The sequence below is a fragment of the Rhipicephalus sanguineus genome, chromosome 11 (genome assembly GCF_013339695.2).
Source record: "Rhipicephalus sanguineus isolate Rsan-2018 chromosome 11, BIME_Rsan_1.4, whole genome shotgun sequence".
Lineage (NCBI taxonomy): Eukaryota > Metazoa > Arthropoda > Arachnida > Ixodida > Ixodidae > Rhipicephalus > Rhipicephalus sanguineus.
In genome coordinates this window covers 105,660,139-105,675,885 of record NC_051186.1, presented here as the reverse complement: position 1 = coordinate 105,675,885, position 15,747 = coordinate 105,660,139, and the positions used below count along the sequence as shown (strand labels likewise).

The window sequence follows — 15,747 nt, the reverse complement described above, 5'->3', positions numbered from 1 at the left end:
ACGATGAGTTTGAGTTTTCGACCACCAAGTGCACCTGGCGGCCTGTGTCGGTGTCTGGCGCGGAGCGTTCCGCGAAGCTTCCTGTGAAGGAGCTGCAGGACACAAATGTACCATCGGGCCGGGGCTCAGGAGCGGGGACGTTGGTGAAGGGCACAGCTACACAGTCATGACGCGGCTCTTGATCTCGGTCACCGAGGGAGGGCAGGGTCGTGGAGGGTCGAGGTGCCACGTCGAGGTGGTGTGCCTCACCTCTCCCATCAGTCGTATAAATTGAGTCGGCAGGGAGAGAATCACAGGCATGAGAAAGTGGTCGAAAAACAGTCGTCAATCTTGCACACCACTGATGCCAGGATTGTTGTTTCACGCCTTCGTAGTTATGCCATGCTTTGGCAGCATCACGAAGGCGGTCAATGGCCACGCACCATTTCTGTTGGTCCGTCCACGCCTCGCGAGCTCCAAGAGCGTTGACGGTGGCCACCCAATTGCCGGCGTCGTCTTGGAAGCCGCGGAATTCAGGTAGTTCGCTGGCAGCCGGTGATGGTGATACTGTACGCGAAACTCCGTAGCATGACGACGCCAACCAGCCGAGTTGGTATGAGAGCTCCGTGAGGGCATACCGCAGCTCTCTGCGGCTCTCGGGTGAGCTCTCTTCATGGTCTTGCGAGGCGGCGGCGGCCAACGCGGCATTGAGCGAGTGCAGTGCTGGCAAGGCGGCAGGACAAAGCACGGAGATTGAAGCTGCCAAGGCGTTCACCGTGACTCGGAGTCGCGCGATGGTGGCGGAAAGCTCGGCGGCGGTCTCGGGCGATCCGCGCGTGGAGCCAGTGGTGACGTCCGAGGAGTAGGACACATCATTCCTGGGCAACGGGAGGTCGTGTACTATGTTGGCGGCGCCGGGGTAAGCCTGCCCTTGAGCCACCGAGGAGGCCTGGACACCGTCCTTGAATGGTGGCACAGGTGCTTCCGGTAGTAGTAGCCAGACGGGCTGCATATTCGTTCCTTGGAAGGAAGGTCCGCAGCGCCGATGAGCCACGAGGCGCACTTACGGTTCATAGTTCGTAGACTGTGCCATTGTAAAGGAAAGACACAGAGAAATAGACACAACGCCTGTTGACTAGGCCGGCTGTTCTATTCTGACCCTTCGTCTTTCTCATCTTCGGCTGGGTCGAGCACGAGGCCCAAGCTACGCCTCCGCTCATGGTCATCACACTAATTATACACCCATCTGTGTTTACCCCTTTTTACCAAAGTCGACAAGAAAATAATTGAAAAGAGATTGATAATTACTTGAACAAATTTATTATTCTTTCCCCTTACCAATTGGGATTTAGATCTGGTTACCCTACTGACATAGCACTTATATCACTTAATGACCAGGTAAAGAAAGCCATTGATGACGGTAAATTTGCCGGTTTCATACTCGCAGACTTTTCCCGGGCATTTTACAGCGTTGACCATGATATTCTTACTGTTAAACTAGACTCACTTGGCATTATAGGTCCTCCTTCACTACTAATACTACGCGACTACTGATGAGATAGGTATGAGGTCATCCTTTACGTCGGGTCAACGTAGAACCGACCGCAGGAGAGCAGTATCTTATACGCGAATGACAATCACCTGTTGTGAAATTGATGAAGTTCTTTATTATTTGCAACCACCTGCGGTTATTGTTTTGTGCTCATGGTGCTGGAATGCTGGCCCAATGATCGCGGGATTGAAACCCGGTCGCGGCGGCCGCATTTCAATGGAAGCGAAATGCTAGAGGCCTGTGAACTTACATTTCGGTACAGGTTAAAGAACGACAGATGGTCGAAATGCGGTGTGTTTCATAATTATATCATATTTTCACAGCAAAAACTATTATGACATCAGAGCAACAACCAATTTTGGTGGCGCAGTTATCCACCTCCGTCGCCACTGCCGCCATCACCGCAGGTGTCGGTAACCGCTATCGCGCAATCTGAGAAAAGAACGAAATGACAAAAAATATACAGGATCAGATCAGATTTGAGCCCGGGCCATCTGTGGCTGTCGAGTGCTCTACCACAAGGTCACGACGGTGCTTAGAACTCCTTCGCAAAATGACCCTCCACAGGCGTCATATCGGGCAAAGAATAGTGGTATAGCGTGGTACACGAGTAAAATAACAACCAGGCCTCACACAATGTGAATTGGGTAAAGGCTGGGTCGTTTAACGCGTCCAACCGATTACAAAGTGTTCTGCCATAATTCTTCAGCGTCATTAGCCAAAGCATAAACGAAATGCAAATAATGCGTTACAGATGCCAAGCGGGTACGTCGCTTCTCCGCAGAGTGAAGAATAATGTCATTTTGGGTACTTGCCTACCTCACAAAGATTATGATATATGGCGTAGTGGATACATTGCAAGGTTACTTGTATTAGTTGCCTCAATAGAGTTTACAACGGGCTCTAGAAATGCCCCTCTTCTAGTGTTCGCTGTTACTGTGCTGCGTATTCCACGCAGGTCTGGCGGTTTTCTTTTTTTGGGATATGAAAGCCAAACAAATAATATTTTTTCAACAACCACGGCTCTCATCTTTGTTCTTTCCTGCGATGTTTCTGCACAGCCTCGACGAAGCGAAGCTTTCACCAGTAGAAAGTTGGGTGCTCAGTGTGTGTGAGTGAAACTTCGATTCACCTCACCGATAAGGAATTGTTTCAGACAAATCTCAAATCTGACCACGTATTGAACGTGTAAAAAGCCATTTAAAACAGACAGAAGACAGGGGTGGGGCGGGTGAGTCTCTTACGCATGCTCGGTGGTGCTGTAGAGAATAACGTATTCATACAGTGCTTAGCAGGTGCATATTTGCGTGCGTATTTGTGTGCGTTTCTAATGTACCAATTTCATATTTTATCGAAGTGAGGCGTCAGTTCACGTTGCCGCATTTCATTCTTTTCTGGATATGGACACATGACCGCTGTCTGCCTGTAGCAGCTGATGTGTTGCGCTGCCATGAAAGCAGGGAAAGTTCTAATTCCCGCCATGGATGAAGGAAACAGTTAAGAGGTAGCATTGTGCAATGTGATTTAAAGAGATAAATTAGTACGTCCGGCATGCACACGCCAAACTTCGCTTGCCCCCTATTTCCTCATAGGGCACCTCATTTTTTAATGAGCTTTAATTGTAAGTCCAGCCTTTGCCTTTTGCGATCCCCCCTTGCGCTTGTGTCCTGACCTGTTTGAACTCTTCAAATTCGCGTAATTACGCTTAAATGAAAACGTGCAATAAAACAGCGTCGTCGTTAATATTTGCACGCCCGAGAATACACTTAAATCTGCTTTTTTGTACAGCAGTCATTCCCTTATCATCAAGTATGTGTACATTGATTAAGCTGTCGGTTTACATAATTACTAACGATCTGCAACATATAAATTCTTGTTTGAGCGTGACGTAGTCATAATACCATTGACGCTGTTTGGGCACATTAATTGACACGGTCGAATGTCGTAAGTAGCATGTCTAATTTTTCTCTTGGAAACGCGGCGTGGGTGTGATACGTGAAAGAGAAAGCTTCATTCACCAGTTGGTTGGAATGGAATTTTACAACAGCTTGCTCATAGTCAGCACATTCCAAAAAAGAAAAAGAACGAAAGGTATTGCTTCTGAAGTATCCAGCTCAAAAAGAAAGAAAAAGAAGGGCATCGCCTTATGTATGGAAATCGTGCCATTATTGTTCCGATATCCTGACCCACGTGTGCTTGAGGTAACAAAATTACACCATCTCCCGCTAAAGAGGACCATGAGGCGATGCGAAGCCGGAGCACTTGCACGATCGTGTTACGTTGGCTTTCATTGGGCATGCTACCGACCTCGGATCGTTATTAACGGTGTTATTAACCTTGTAGACGAAGGTGAAAGGGTTAACGAAGGTCTTTATTGAGCAGCGTCTAGTACTTGAGGTGTGCACTTTGCATTGATGAGGATGGCTTTGTGGTCGCGGAAGAGAACCGTGAGGGGTATCTTGTTGCAGTTGGTGGATCTTGAAATTGGTGAAGACGTTATCAATGGATGCGCCGTGAATGTTAGTTCGCTGACCTTTGCTTGGCAGCTTTGTCTTGAATTGACGCAATTGGGCTGATGCTGACGCGTGCTTGTGTCAGCCCACTCACTGACGGGACAGTTGCTTCCATCACGCTTCATCGGAAGCACCAATGGAGTCAAGCGGAGTCAACCAAAGCAAGCGCTGCACTGAACGCGCGCTGCGCTCTAACTGCTTAGAGGAGGAGAGTAGCGCAGAGAGTAGCGCATGCGCCGCGAAAGCAAAAGCGAGAACGCAGGAGAAGCGCAAGCAGGTGCTGGTAGAGAAGTGGAGAGAGTAACGCGCAGCTGTCGGAGAGAAGGAAGGAGGAGAGGCGCACATGCGTAGTGTGCGGATTACCACGCCGCCTTACATACCCCCGAGCAAGAGAAGCGTCGCATCTAAAAAAGCCATGTCTGTATGTCCTTTTCACGACTGAAGCTGTTTCAGAAGCTTTTACGATGTGGTTGCCGCGTGGGTGCTGTGGGTGTCCACGCTACGTGGGCGCCGCGTGATGCTTGCGCCTTCGCATAACTATTTACCATTACCAAAACCGGCTTTTACAAATCTCGCTTTTTCTGGCCAGTGACAACAGCACTTCGGATAAGCGTCTCTATAACTTGACGTTTCAACATGCAAAGAGCGAAGGTATGATGTAGCGCGACGCCCGACGACTGAACATGTCGGCGACCGCCACAGTGGAGGCACAACGCAGTCTGCGGAATCTGCCTTTGGTAATAATGTGGGTGAGCACAACAATCAAGGATTACCTGGGAGTAAACGCAATTCGAGATGTTCTATCAATTAACTTCTAGCGAGCGCTCAGGGCTAGATTTTTTGCAACCAGCAAGAAACTCCTGCACGCCATTACAGCCCTCAGAGAAACCACAATCCTGCCCCAGAACCTTCGACCTTAGACGTAGGACAAGCCTACGGCCACTCTGTGCTTAAGCGGTTAGCGTACCCACATTGGACGCAGACAGACGTCTTTCTGTGATGTAACCCTGTCAAGCGAAGACAGGTAATTTCTTACATAGTTCGTGTGACTTTGCGTTAAGAGAAAACCTTCACGGTTGATATTCATTCCATATAAGGAAGTGTCTTGCAATAGTCAGAAACCAGCGTATTTTAAATATAACTCTTCGTTGCATCTCTCATTATGTTTCTCTAGCTCCCACATTTTAGGGCGCCGCCCTTTGCGCTGACTGCCTAATTTTCTTTTCAATTTCCCAAGAATGAAGTGCCCATAGCCATCACCATGGCCATACTGAGTTCTCTCAGCAATTTAGGAAGAAATCCTGCCGCTTTTGTTTGTTTGTTTTTCTTTCTGTTCTATGGCACGTACCCATTCTAGGGGATGGTCCAAGAACGCGTAGTTGAAACTTAAAATCTTATTCAAAGAACGGTATATGCTTAAAAAAACGAAGAGAAGAAATGGCAATAATAAGTAATATATCAAGTTAAGATTTCAAAAATGATGCTTTTGATCTGGTATTCTGGACAGCCGCATTAACCTGATTGGAACAATTTTGATGAGATTAGGTATATTTAACCGCATTTCAATAAAAAGTATTTTTGAAGGCAAGATTAAAATGGTGCACGTTTAGTGGTTTGCATGTCAACCACTTTTTCCTCTTCTGCGGTCATCGCCCGTCCAATGCAAACGTTATCCCTCTGTAGCGAGGCAACTACCCGAACACTCTATTGATTCTCTTGTCGGACTCGGTTCATCCGCGTTTCCCTGTAAATAAACGTCTGTCGATAGTGCCCTCGAGTTTTCAACACGCGCGTTTCTCGTCTTCGGTAAACGAAGCCCCCAACAAACGAATATCGTTCCGGCAACGCGCCTATAACCTTCAAGCTACGTCCCTTTCGATTATAGTTTCCAAAATAATAAAGCTTTGCCTGGAAGTGTAAAGCAATAGCGTTATCGAGCCCTCTTCGCATCCCCTTTTTATTCGCATGTCACGATTTCCCTCTTGGTGAACACCGCAGCCATGCCGTGAGATAAGAAACATCTGCATTCGTGACAGTAGCCGTTGTAAACTCCATTAGCGCGCTTAGTGCAAGTAGAGCTGCGAAGTACCCACTACGCCACTGTAACGCAAGCCCCGGCTCCCGCTAACAGCAACATTATCGTCGTGAAGTGCTGCAGTTGATTGCGTTGCTCTATGCACTAACATGTTCGATGAATTTTTCGACGTGTCGTTCTCTGGTGAAGACATCAAATTAAAATCTTTGTTTGCTTTAAATGAATATCACTAAAACCCGGCCGATCCCACGTACTGTGAACCGATGTAATGCGAAGCAGCCAGCAAAGAGTTGCACAAATCGCATTGTTTGTATTTGAGGCAAATGAAGTCATTCAAGAATCGACGTCTAGTTGACTATATATCGCATGTTGGTCATGCGTGCATACATGTACAATTTGATACATCCCATTCTAATGAAACGTATATTCCGCTATATACAATGAAGCAATACCCGTGTATCTGCCATTTATGTTCGTCACGCACTCATGCCATACCAGTTTTTGTATATATCCAGTTACCGAAACGGACGGAAGAGTACCATGACAGGGTCAAGAAAATCATGTCGTAGATGACATTGGATTCAAAAACCAGCGGGAAACACGAACCACAGAAAGAGAACACGACGGGACAGGCTGGCACTTACAGCTGATCAAAGAACGCTTGAAACACAACCTTATACCCCCGGCAACCACCCTTAGCGCGTGCGTGAAGCAGCCATGCTACACGCACGCGCTACGTTTCACAAACGAGCTAAAGGCGGTTGCCGGGGGTATAAGGTTGTGTTTCAAGCATCCCTAGATCAGTTGTAAGTGCAAGCCTGCCTCGTCGAGTTTTCTCTCTGTGGTTCGTGTTCCCGCAGGTTTTTTTAACTAATTCGACATGTACAAACTTGTCAGGTCTACTGCCTTGATATGATGTGCATCACATGCACGTCATGATTTTTGTGACCACCTGCAATTTATGTTCGTCATACAGTCACGTCGCGCAGTACCAATGTTGCTGTATATCAAGCTACCAAACCGGCCCCACCATGAGAGTGGCATATAAATCATGCCGTACAAGACATGCGTCATGATTTTCATGTTACCACCTGTCATTTCTGTTCGTCATACTGTCACGTCCCGCAATACCAGTGTTGGTGTATATCAAGCTAGCAAATGGGTCGCACCACGAGATTAGGATGTAAATCATGCCGTACAAGACATGCACATCATGATTGTTATGTTACCACCTGTCATTTCTGTTCGTTATACAGTCACGTCGCGCAATACCAATGTTGGTGTATATCAAGTCAGCAAAACGGCCGCAAGCGCATCAAGAGCAGTGCATGTAAATCATGACGCACATGACATGCATGTCATGACTTTCATGTTACGACCTGTCATTTACGTTCATCATGCAGCCGCGTCACGCAATACCATTTTGGGTATATATCAACCTAGCGAGACGGCCACGTGCGTGCCATGAACGTGGCATGTAAATAGTTCCCTAAATGACATGCGTATCATGATTTTTATGTTACCACATGTCATTTATATTCATCATACAGTCGCGCCACACGATGCAAATTTTGGTGTATATCAAGCTAGTGAACCAGCCGCGAGCGCACCATCAGCGTGGCATGCAATTCGTCTGGTACATGGCATGCATGTCAAGGTTTTCATGTTACCACCTGTCATTCACGTTAGTCATACGGTCACGTCACGCAATGCTAATTTTGGTGTATAAAAAGCTAGTGAACTGGCCGCGAGCGCACCATGAGCGAAGCATATACATCGTGCTCTACAAGAAATGCATATCATGGTTTTCATGTTACCAGCTGTCATTTACGTTGGTCATACAGTCACGTCCCGCAATACCAAATTTGGTGCATACCCTATTGAAAATCCTGTGTTGGTGGATGCTGGAATTGTTGGTGGATCAAGTGGAAATAATAGTGGATAAGGTGGAAAAAATAGTGGATGCGGTGGAAGCTGTGGTGGTCATAACGGCTGATGATGGCGGGAGTGGAAAAAAATGGAGGCAGAGGGTGGTGGTGGTGGCGAGCTGCTTTTGGTGTTAAGTGGAAAATGCTGCCTGATGGTGGCGATAGAAAACATGTTTGGTGGGTGGCTTGGTGGAGAAGCAGGATGACGGTGGCATGAAGGGGAAGCATGATGGGATCATGGTGGGTGATGGTGGTATGATGGAAGTGCGCTTGGAATTTTGTGAAATCACTGTCATTTCTAATGTTTTCATGTTGAATGTGCAGAAAAATATGTTTATAGTTCAAAGAAGCCAACGCCGATATTTACGCTCTCTAGCACGCTCTTTTTATTAATGCCGCATAAATCATCGCCTCAAGTATTGTGGAGCACAGCAGCCGTGGATGTTTACATTTAGCGCGTGTACTTATCAGGTTTCCATTCGCGATGTGCTGCTGGATTGTGATGTTTACAAGTCTAGAAGTGTCGGTCTGAGCAGCGACAGTAACTGTGTTACATCACCACGAGGTTGTCGAGAAGTAAATGAGCTCGAGCTCCGCAATTGCGCCATCCAGCGGGTAGACCAAAAAACAGCCGCCACTTAATACCGCCACGCTAGAAAGGCAACTCTGGCAATTCTTGCTCACTCACTTATCCCAGCAGCACTTAACGTAAGAGTGAAAATGCATGCGTAGCTAAAAAGCAAAAACTTTTACCCTCGGCCTGCCTCGAGATAAGCCCGCGGCTAAGTACGACTTCCACCATCACATTTCACGACTTATTTCCACCAAAGGTGACCTAGCGTACCGACCGAGTCCGTCTACGTGTCACCGGCGCTTCTGGGTTTCAGGATGCACGATTCCGATGAGTACGAATGACTTTACAGCACAGCTGTGGCATCGGCTAACCTAAGTGAAGCATTTTTATTGCGACAGCAATTATATGGACAGTCTCGGCTGATTTTTGCAGTCGCCGTCGCCGCGGTCACGCCCGTATATATATATATATATATATATATATATATATATATATATATATATATATATATATATATATATATATATATGTGTGTGTGTGTGTGTGTGTGTGTGTGTGTGTGTATAGTTCAAAAAAATCAAGCACGTAGGAAAAATTGTTCAGTAAAGGACTGACGTTTCGGCCGCGGGACCGGCCTTCGTCGGAGGCCGCGGGATATATATATATATATATATATATATATATATATATATATATATATATATATATACACTTTGGGTATGAAGATCGATTGGTCCGGTACGATAGGTGGGTGAAAAGAAGGACTCACGTACGAAATGTAGTTTCATTAAGGTTTCGGCTGGTGCACCAGCCTTCGTCAGAATGAATTTACTGCCCGTGACAGACACTATTTATAAGTGTGTGGCTTCACACCGTGGTGAAGTGCAACGCACTCAAACGTTATGCGCATCGAGAGCGACAGGTGATGGGCGCACAACACTGTGGATAACAATAGGAACGTGTTGCGCATCGAGAACCGACAATTGATGGGCGCATGCTGAACACGACACTGTGGATAACAATAGGAACGTGTTGCGCATCGAGAACCGACAATTGATGGGCGCATGCTGAACACGACACTGTGAATAACAATAGAAACGTGCTGCGCATCGAGAACAACAAGTGATGGACGCATGCTGAACACAACCCTGTGAATAACAAGAGGAACATGCTGCGCATCGAGAACAACAATAGGAAGGTGCTGCGCATTGAGAACAACCAGTGATGGGCGCATATTGAACACAACACTGTGAATAGCAATATTAACATGCTGCGCATCGAGAACAACAAGTGATGGGCGCATGGTGAACACAACACTGAGTAACAGTAGGAACGTGCTGCGCATCGAGAACAAGAAGTGATGGGCGCATGGTGAACACAGTACTGTGAATAACAATAGGAACGTGCTGCGTATTGAGAACAAGTGATCGGGCGCATGGTGAAAGCAACGCTGTGAATAACAATAGGAACGTGCCGCGCAACGAGAACAACAAGTTATGGGCGCATGGTGAACACAAAACTGCGAATAACAATAGGAATGTGCTGCGCATCGAGAACGACAAGTCAAGGGCGCATGGTGAACACAATACTGTTGATAGGCAAGAGGAATAGGAACAAAGGCGAGTTTGTGCCAGCAATGAGGTGTGCACTGTACACTAGGCAAGTACGCTAGCCAACCTACCCGCGTTCTCGTTTTAGCCACAAGAAACCGTGTTGAACTTGTAAATTAAAAATGACTCGCGCATTTCGTGCTTATAATGTGACGTAAATCCTGAGTCCAATATAGTCGCCGTAAATGATTCAAAGATGTGCTAGGTGCTGGCGACGTGTGTAGATATTGGCAAATGAAGCATGTAGTGCACATGCGCCTTGTGGTTGTTGAAACGGGAGCGAAATGCATTTTCGGTTTGACCGATATACTGCAACTTGCAGATGGAGCACTCAAGCAAATAAACTGCATTATCTGTCTCACACGTAAAATCGTCACGAATGTTCGAGTTAAAACCATTGGTGGTGCTTTTAGCCACAGTGGTGGTCGTCACCTGAGTGCATACTTTGCATCGAGGTTTGTGACATGGATGTCGACCAGCGTGTGGAATGTAGTTATTTCGAACTTTGGAGGACGTGAGGATATCTTGCGGATTACTACAACGTCGACACATGGCGCGGGGTGGCTCGGGAAAAACTTTCTTTAAATAAACTCGCTTTCAGTCAACATGTTGTAATCTTTCTTCAGAATTGCTGCTACTACATTCCACACGAGGAAAGAAGAGGGAGGCCGAGGGGGGTGGAGTGGGGTATTGTATGTCTTGTGCATTCCCCGCGATGTCCGCGCTGAAGTATTTCTGTTAAAACAGAAATAAGTAACAACTGTGACAGTTCGCGCTCGTCTTGTGTGTACCGTTTCGTTCGTTTCGTGCGTCCTGCTTTATGTTTGAGCAGTGCGCTTCAAGTGTCGAGCAGTGCGCTTCGCGCTCATCCTGCGTGCGTTCTTTTCGTGCGTCCTTTGGGCTCGAGCGACGCGCTGGCAATTTCAAGCTGCTTTCTGTTCTTCGCGTTACATTCCAATTTATTGCTATCGCATTCATTGCTTCACCGTTTCGGTGAAACTGTGACTTTTATCTCGTGTACGATGTCCGCAAAAGAAGCGATGAGCATCGACGCGACGCCCTTCCAGCAGATGCTTCCGGTGACCAACCGCCGCAGGTCGCACTCGTCGGCACTTCTGACTGGTATGCGAGAACGTAGACTTCTCTATTCGTACGCCGTACTGAATCAATATGATGGCATATTTTTCCCGCGCCTTGCACTCGTTTTTGGCCCAGCTGTTACGTAGTTGTAGCTAATGATACAGCGTCAGATCAGTGCGCTGGCATGGCCGCACTGTACTTGCGCGAAAAAACATCACAATACTCAATCAATTGTAGGCTCGTATTTATCGAATGAGATTAGAGTCGACATAAAGCCTCCGCACATGTCGTCCTTTGGAAAGAGCGAGAAACGGCTATTGAACTTGGCATTAACAGTCGGTAAACTATACCCGGTTCTCGGTCCACTTGATGTTTTTTTGGAGCTATGTTGTGAATTGTAAAAGAAAGTTAGCGCTGCTGCCGTTATCGAATTTTAGTAGGACGTCAAGATCGCGTCTGTTTCGAGTATGCGACGTACAAAGCTGAAGCCAAACGGTGTATTAGCATGTTGACTAGTCATTCTACAGAAAGCAAAACATGTGTTAGCTTGGCGTAGTGGTAAAGTACTCGGCTCGGGATCCAACTGTGGTACGTTCGACTCCTAGTGGCGCGATTTTTTTTTGCATACAGCTTCTTTTTTTCTGTTTTGTACTTATGCTCGCCTTCTATACAATTATTGATTTGTGACAGCCAGGCGCGATCGTCCTGACGCTGTAGAGTAGTTGTACGCTCCGTTATTCTCCAGCATCCATCGTACGCCAGCATCCAGGATACACCATATGCCACCATCTTAACTGAAGTTGAAGAGCTGAACTAAAGTTGAAGAGCGCTTTTGCGCGCCGGTCCTTTCCAGACAAAGCACAGAAGAAACATGTTCGAGTCGGTACTTTCTTATTCTTCGTTCAGATAACTTATAAATTCGATGAAAATTAATTTTACCATGTTCTCAACTTTGTCAGGGCTCCCTCGTTGCCTAAACAGCGCACGAAGCACTGAGAATCCTCGCAGAACGAAGATAAATAAACTTCACCTAGCAACTGAAATAGCACGGCTAATAGGGCTATTTTGTACTTATTCATTTTGACAGGATAAGACGCCCACACAAATTCGGACACTAGAGCCTGTGTTGTTTGCGTCTTTCGTCTAGTGTCCGTGTTCGTGTGCGCGCCTTATCCTGTCAAAATAGCACTTGAAAGGCTTCGATATCCGAAAAGGTTTCGTTTTCGCGCCCAGCAAACTTGGCGGATCGAGCTTATGGGCCTGTCGACAGATGGCGCTGTACGTTTTGAATGTATCTATTAGTCTTAATTACCAAAAAAAGCACCAATAAACATACCATCAATGCGCTATCAACCCAAGGCATAAGGGCATTTTTTGCGCTGGTTGTGCATGTTATTCCTAATACTTTTAATGAACTTTTTTTTGTATTCCACAGAAATCAGTAGTGTCACTTTCGCCGACGATCTAGCGGACGATAAATGCAGCTTGCCTTACGATGGTGGTAAGAAATGCACAGAAGGACCGAAGAAACCTGATGAGAAATGGTACTTTAATAGCACAACTCGGAAATGCGTTCCTCTCACTTTTCTTGGATGTGGTGGAAATATAAATCAATTCCCAGATCAGGATACATGCCAAGAAACCTGCGACCCGTGTGAGTATGAAATATCATTGAATGTTTTTTTACGTAATTATTTATTTTCCAGCATCTAGCGCACCAAGTCCTTTCAGGATGCCTATTCCTAAACGTCTTTCAAGAGTCTGTCAAATTTATGCTTGCATTATCACAAAATTTTATTGCTGCCCTCTGTAATATTTAGCAGATAGCGTTGAGTGCCCATTCCAGCGCCACGGCGGCTGCTTCTCGATGGGGGTGAAATGCAAGAATCCCTGGGTGCCTAATTTAGGCGCACGTCGCACCACCTCAGGCGGTCTAGTTAAGGAGCTACCTACTTCAGCGTGCTGAGCATCCATACTCTGGTTGCGGCAGGGAAACTACAGAAATAATGTTTTCTAGCCCTATCGCCTATTTTCTAAAAATAAAAATGGTGATGCATTACAGAATATTGCATAGAGCCATGGCGATCTTTTCATCTATTGATACTCGTGTATGGGCGCCTTTTTTTTTTAAAGAGGGCTAGGTAGCCTCCTTTACGCTATACCTGATAAAAACTCAAACCTTGCCTTACATCTAAAGTGCTGTAACCTTGTATAAATGCGTACTATATTGCATTATTTATTCTCGACTGACTTCGCTATGTCTTTATTTGGCGTTCGGGCTACCAAATTTTGAGATTACAATGATAACAACTAGGTCAGCAGAGTCCTTAGCATACAGATTGCAGTACACGTTAACGCAACTGTCAATGCTGTTTTGTAGCTAATAATTTGTGCGAGCCCAGGACTTGCGGTATTGATAAGGGTGCAGGCAATATTTCAGCCACATTCAGTAAACACGTAGAACTAAACTAATGATGTCTAACAAATTTAGGGAACTCTATAGGTTGTCCCGAACTATTTGATTACCGCATTGCGTTTGCTATAGGCTTCCAAAGCAACGTCGGGCGCCACTGCTCTGACCGCAACTGCGGGCATCCACGGCCACAACACTGCCGCCCCCGCTTCCACGCACGGGCAGAGCTCTTGGATTGCATCTGTGGTGCATCGCGATTAAACATTGCTGACTGGCAGTGTTCTGGGCCGAATGAGGAGCGCATACTCGCACGTGTCCTGGCCGTCGCCGCTGGCAAATCCGGCGACAAACCACCTTCGCGGGCAGCGTCTGCTCCCAGTAACGCATAGCTCAGCCGCGCTAGTGTCGCGCCCAAACTTGATCTTGGGTTCCCCATAAGCTTCACCGAGTTTTTGCTTGCCGATTTGCATGTGAACTGATGCTTCATAATTAGCACAGTCACTACGACTGTTCAGGCGAAGACAGAAGGTACGCTTTTCCATCCAATGCGACGTCCGACGCGGCGGTGCGGCCGCCGGAATGGTGACGTTTCATCGCATCCGAAAGCACCATCGCATGCCCGGTATACTACATCAAACCGGGCAGATATTTTCGTCGTCGCATCGAACCGTTGGAACGCCGCAGCCAATCACAGCTCGCGAGACATGCGTCGTCACGCCGCTGGTGGCGCCCTCTCCCAGTCGCCGCTCCGGTCACCGTGGCGTAGGTGAGTCGGTGTAGCCGATACTCGGAGCATTTGCCGATGTCGCCGTTCGTGGCGGCGTGATAGACACTGAGTACATTTTGCTTGTGATGAGAAATAATTCTTGATTCAATAAAGTGATGTTTGAAGTGTGCCGTTTCTGCAAGACAGCGCCCGTTTCCAGACCACTAGCGAGATCGCGAGCATCGATGCATGGCCATTTCGCAGGTAAACACAGCGACACCGGCTTCTCGGCGAACCGGCTCGCTTCACTTTCACCTTTGCTCTTCACATCGATGACGCCGAGAAAGTTAATAGCGTATACTAACCCATTACATGCGAGTACAAAGCTTAATCGTGTTGGCAAAGACAAGCGCTCTATGCCGAGCTCGCGTGTGATCGTGAACGGCGTAGGCGACGGCCGGCGTCCGCCATGCTAGGCGTACCTCTCGGAGTCGTGAGTGACGGCGAGCTGTTGTTATGTGCTTGTCGTTCGCGAAGGCGTAGTTTTAGTGAGTATTTTCTTATAGAACGAAGCGGGGCTGTGCGAAGTTGCTTGTTTTGTGCTTCCTTACGAGGATACGAAGTCCTCCGAGCGTGCATGCCGAGGCGCCGTATGTGGGCGGAGCCTACCGCTGGTTACTCGTTCGCTCCGTGTGTGTTGGATCGTAGTAAGCCGCATGCCGGACATCCGACGCCGTACGCCGGATTGGAGGCAAAATTGTACCGTCTGTCTCGTTCTTTGCGTGAATTATTAGGTGCGAAGCACTTTAGAAACCGGTGCTGTCGTATGATGTCGTTGCTCGGCGTAACGTAGGCGAAAAAAACGTATAACTTAGCCATTTAGAGCACACCCATGTATAGCAAGTGGGTGGGAAAGGGAAGTGACGCTGAGCAGAGGCGATGGGAGGGTGAGGAGGAAGGAAAGACGGTAGGCAGGGGGAGGATGGAGTTAATATTTTGTCATCGTGCGCTGGCATCTTATGTCGCCGCTTGGCGTCAGCACGCACAACAATGTATACATAGCAATGTTAGCAAAGGGCCAGAAAATGGAAGTGAGCGTGAGCAGTGCTAGGAGGGTGAGGCGGATGAAAAGGAGAAGGGAGAAGGTAATAATAATAATAATAATAATAATATCTGGGGTTTAACGTCCCAAAATAACTATATCATTATGAGGGACGCCGTCGTGGAGGGCTCCGGAAATTTCGACCACCTGGGGTTATTTAACGTGCACCTAAACCTAAGTTCACGGGCCTCAAACATTTTCGCCTCCATCGAAAATGCAGCCGCCGCAGCCGGGAATCGTAGCATAGTTATGTAC

The 15,747-nt window shown here is 47.2% G+C and overlaps 1 protein-coding gene across 2 annotated transcripts in view; it reads left to right on the top strand.

Moving 5' to 3' along the window:
* LOC125756354 (actinia tenebrosa protease inhibitors-like) overlaps positions 1-15,747 on the top strand; it is a 99,766-nt gene that overhangs the window by 78,409 nt on the left and 5,610 nt on the right. For both annotated transcript variants that reach the window (XM_049410979.1, XM_049410978.1), the window contains one exon: positions 12,707-12,925. In XM_049410979.1, the coding sequence (XP_049266936.1) occupies positions 12,707-12,925 (219 nt within the window). The remainder of the gene's footprint in view (positions 1-12,706; positions 12,926-15,747) is intronic.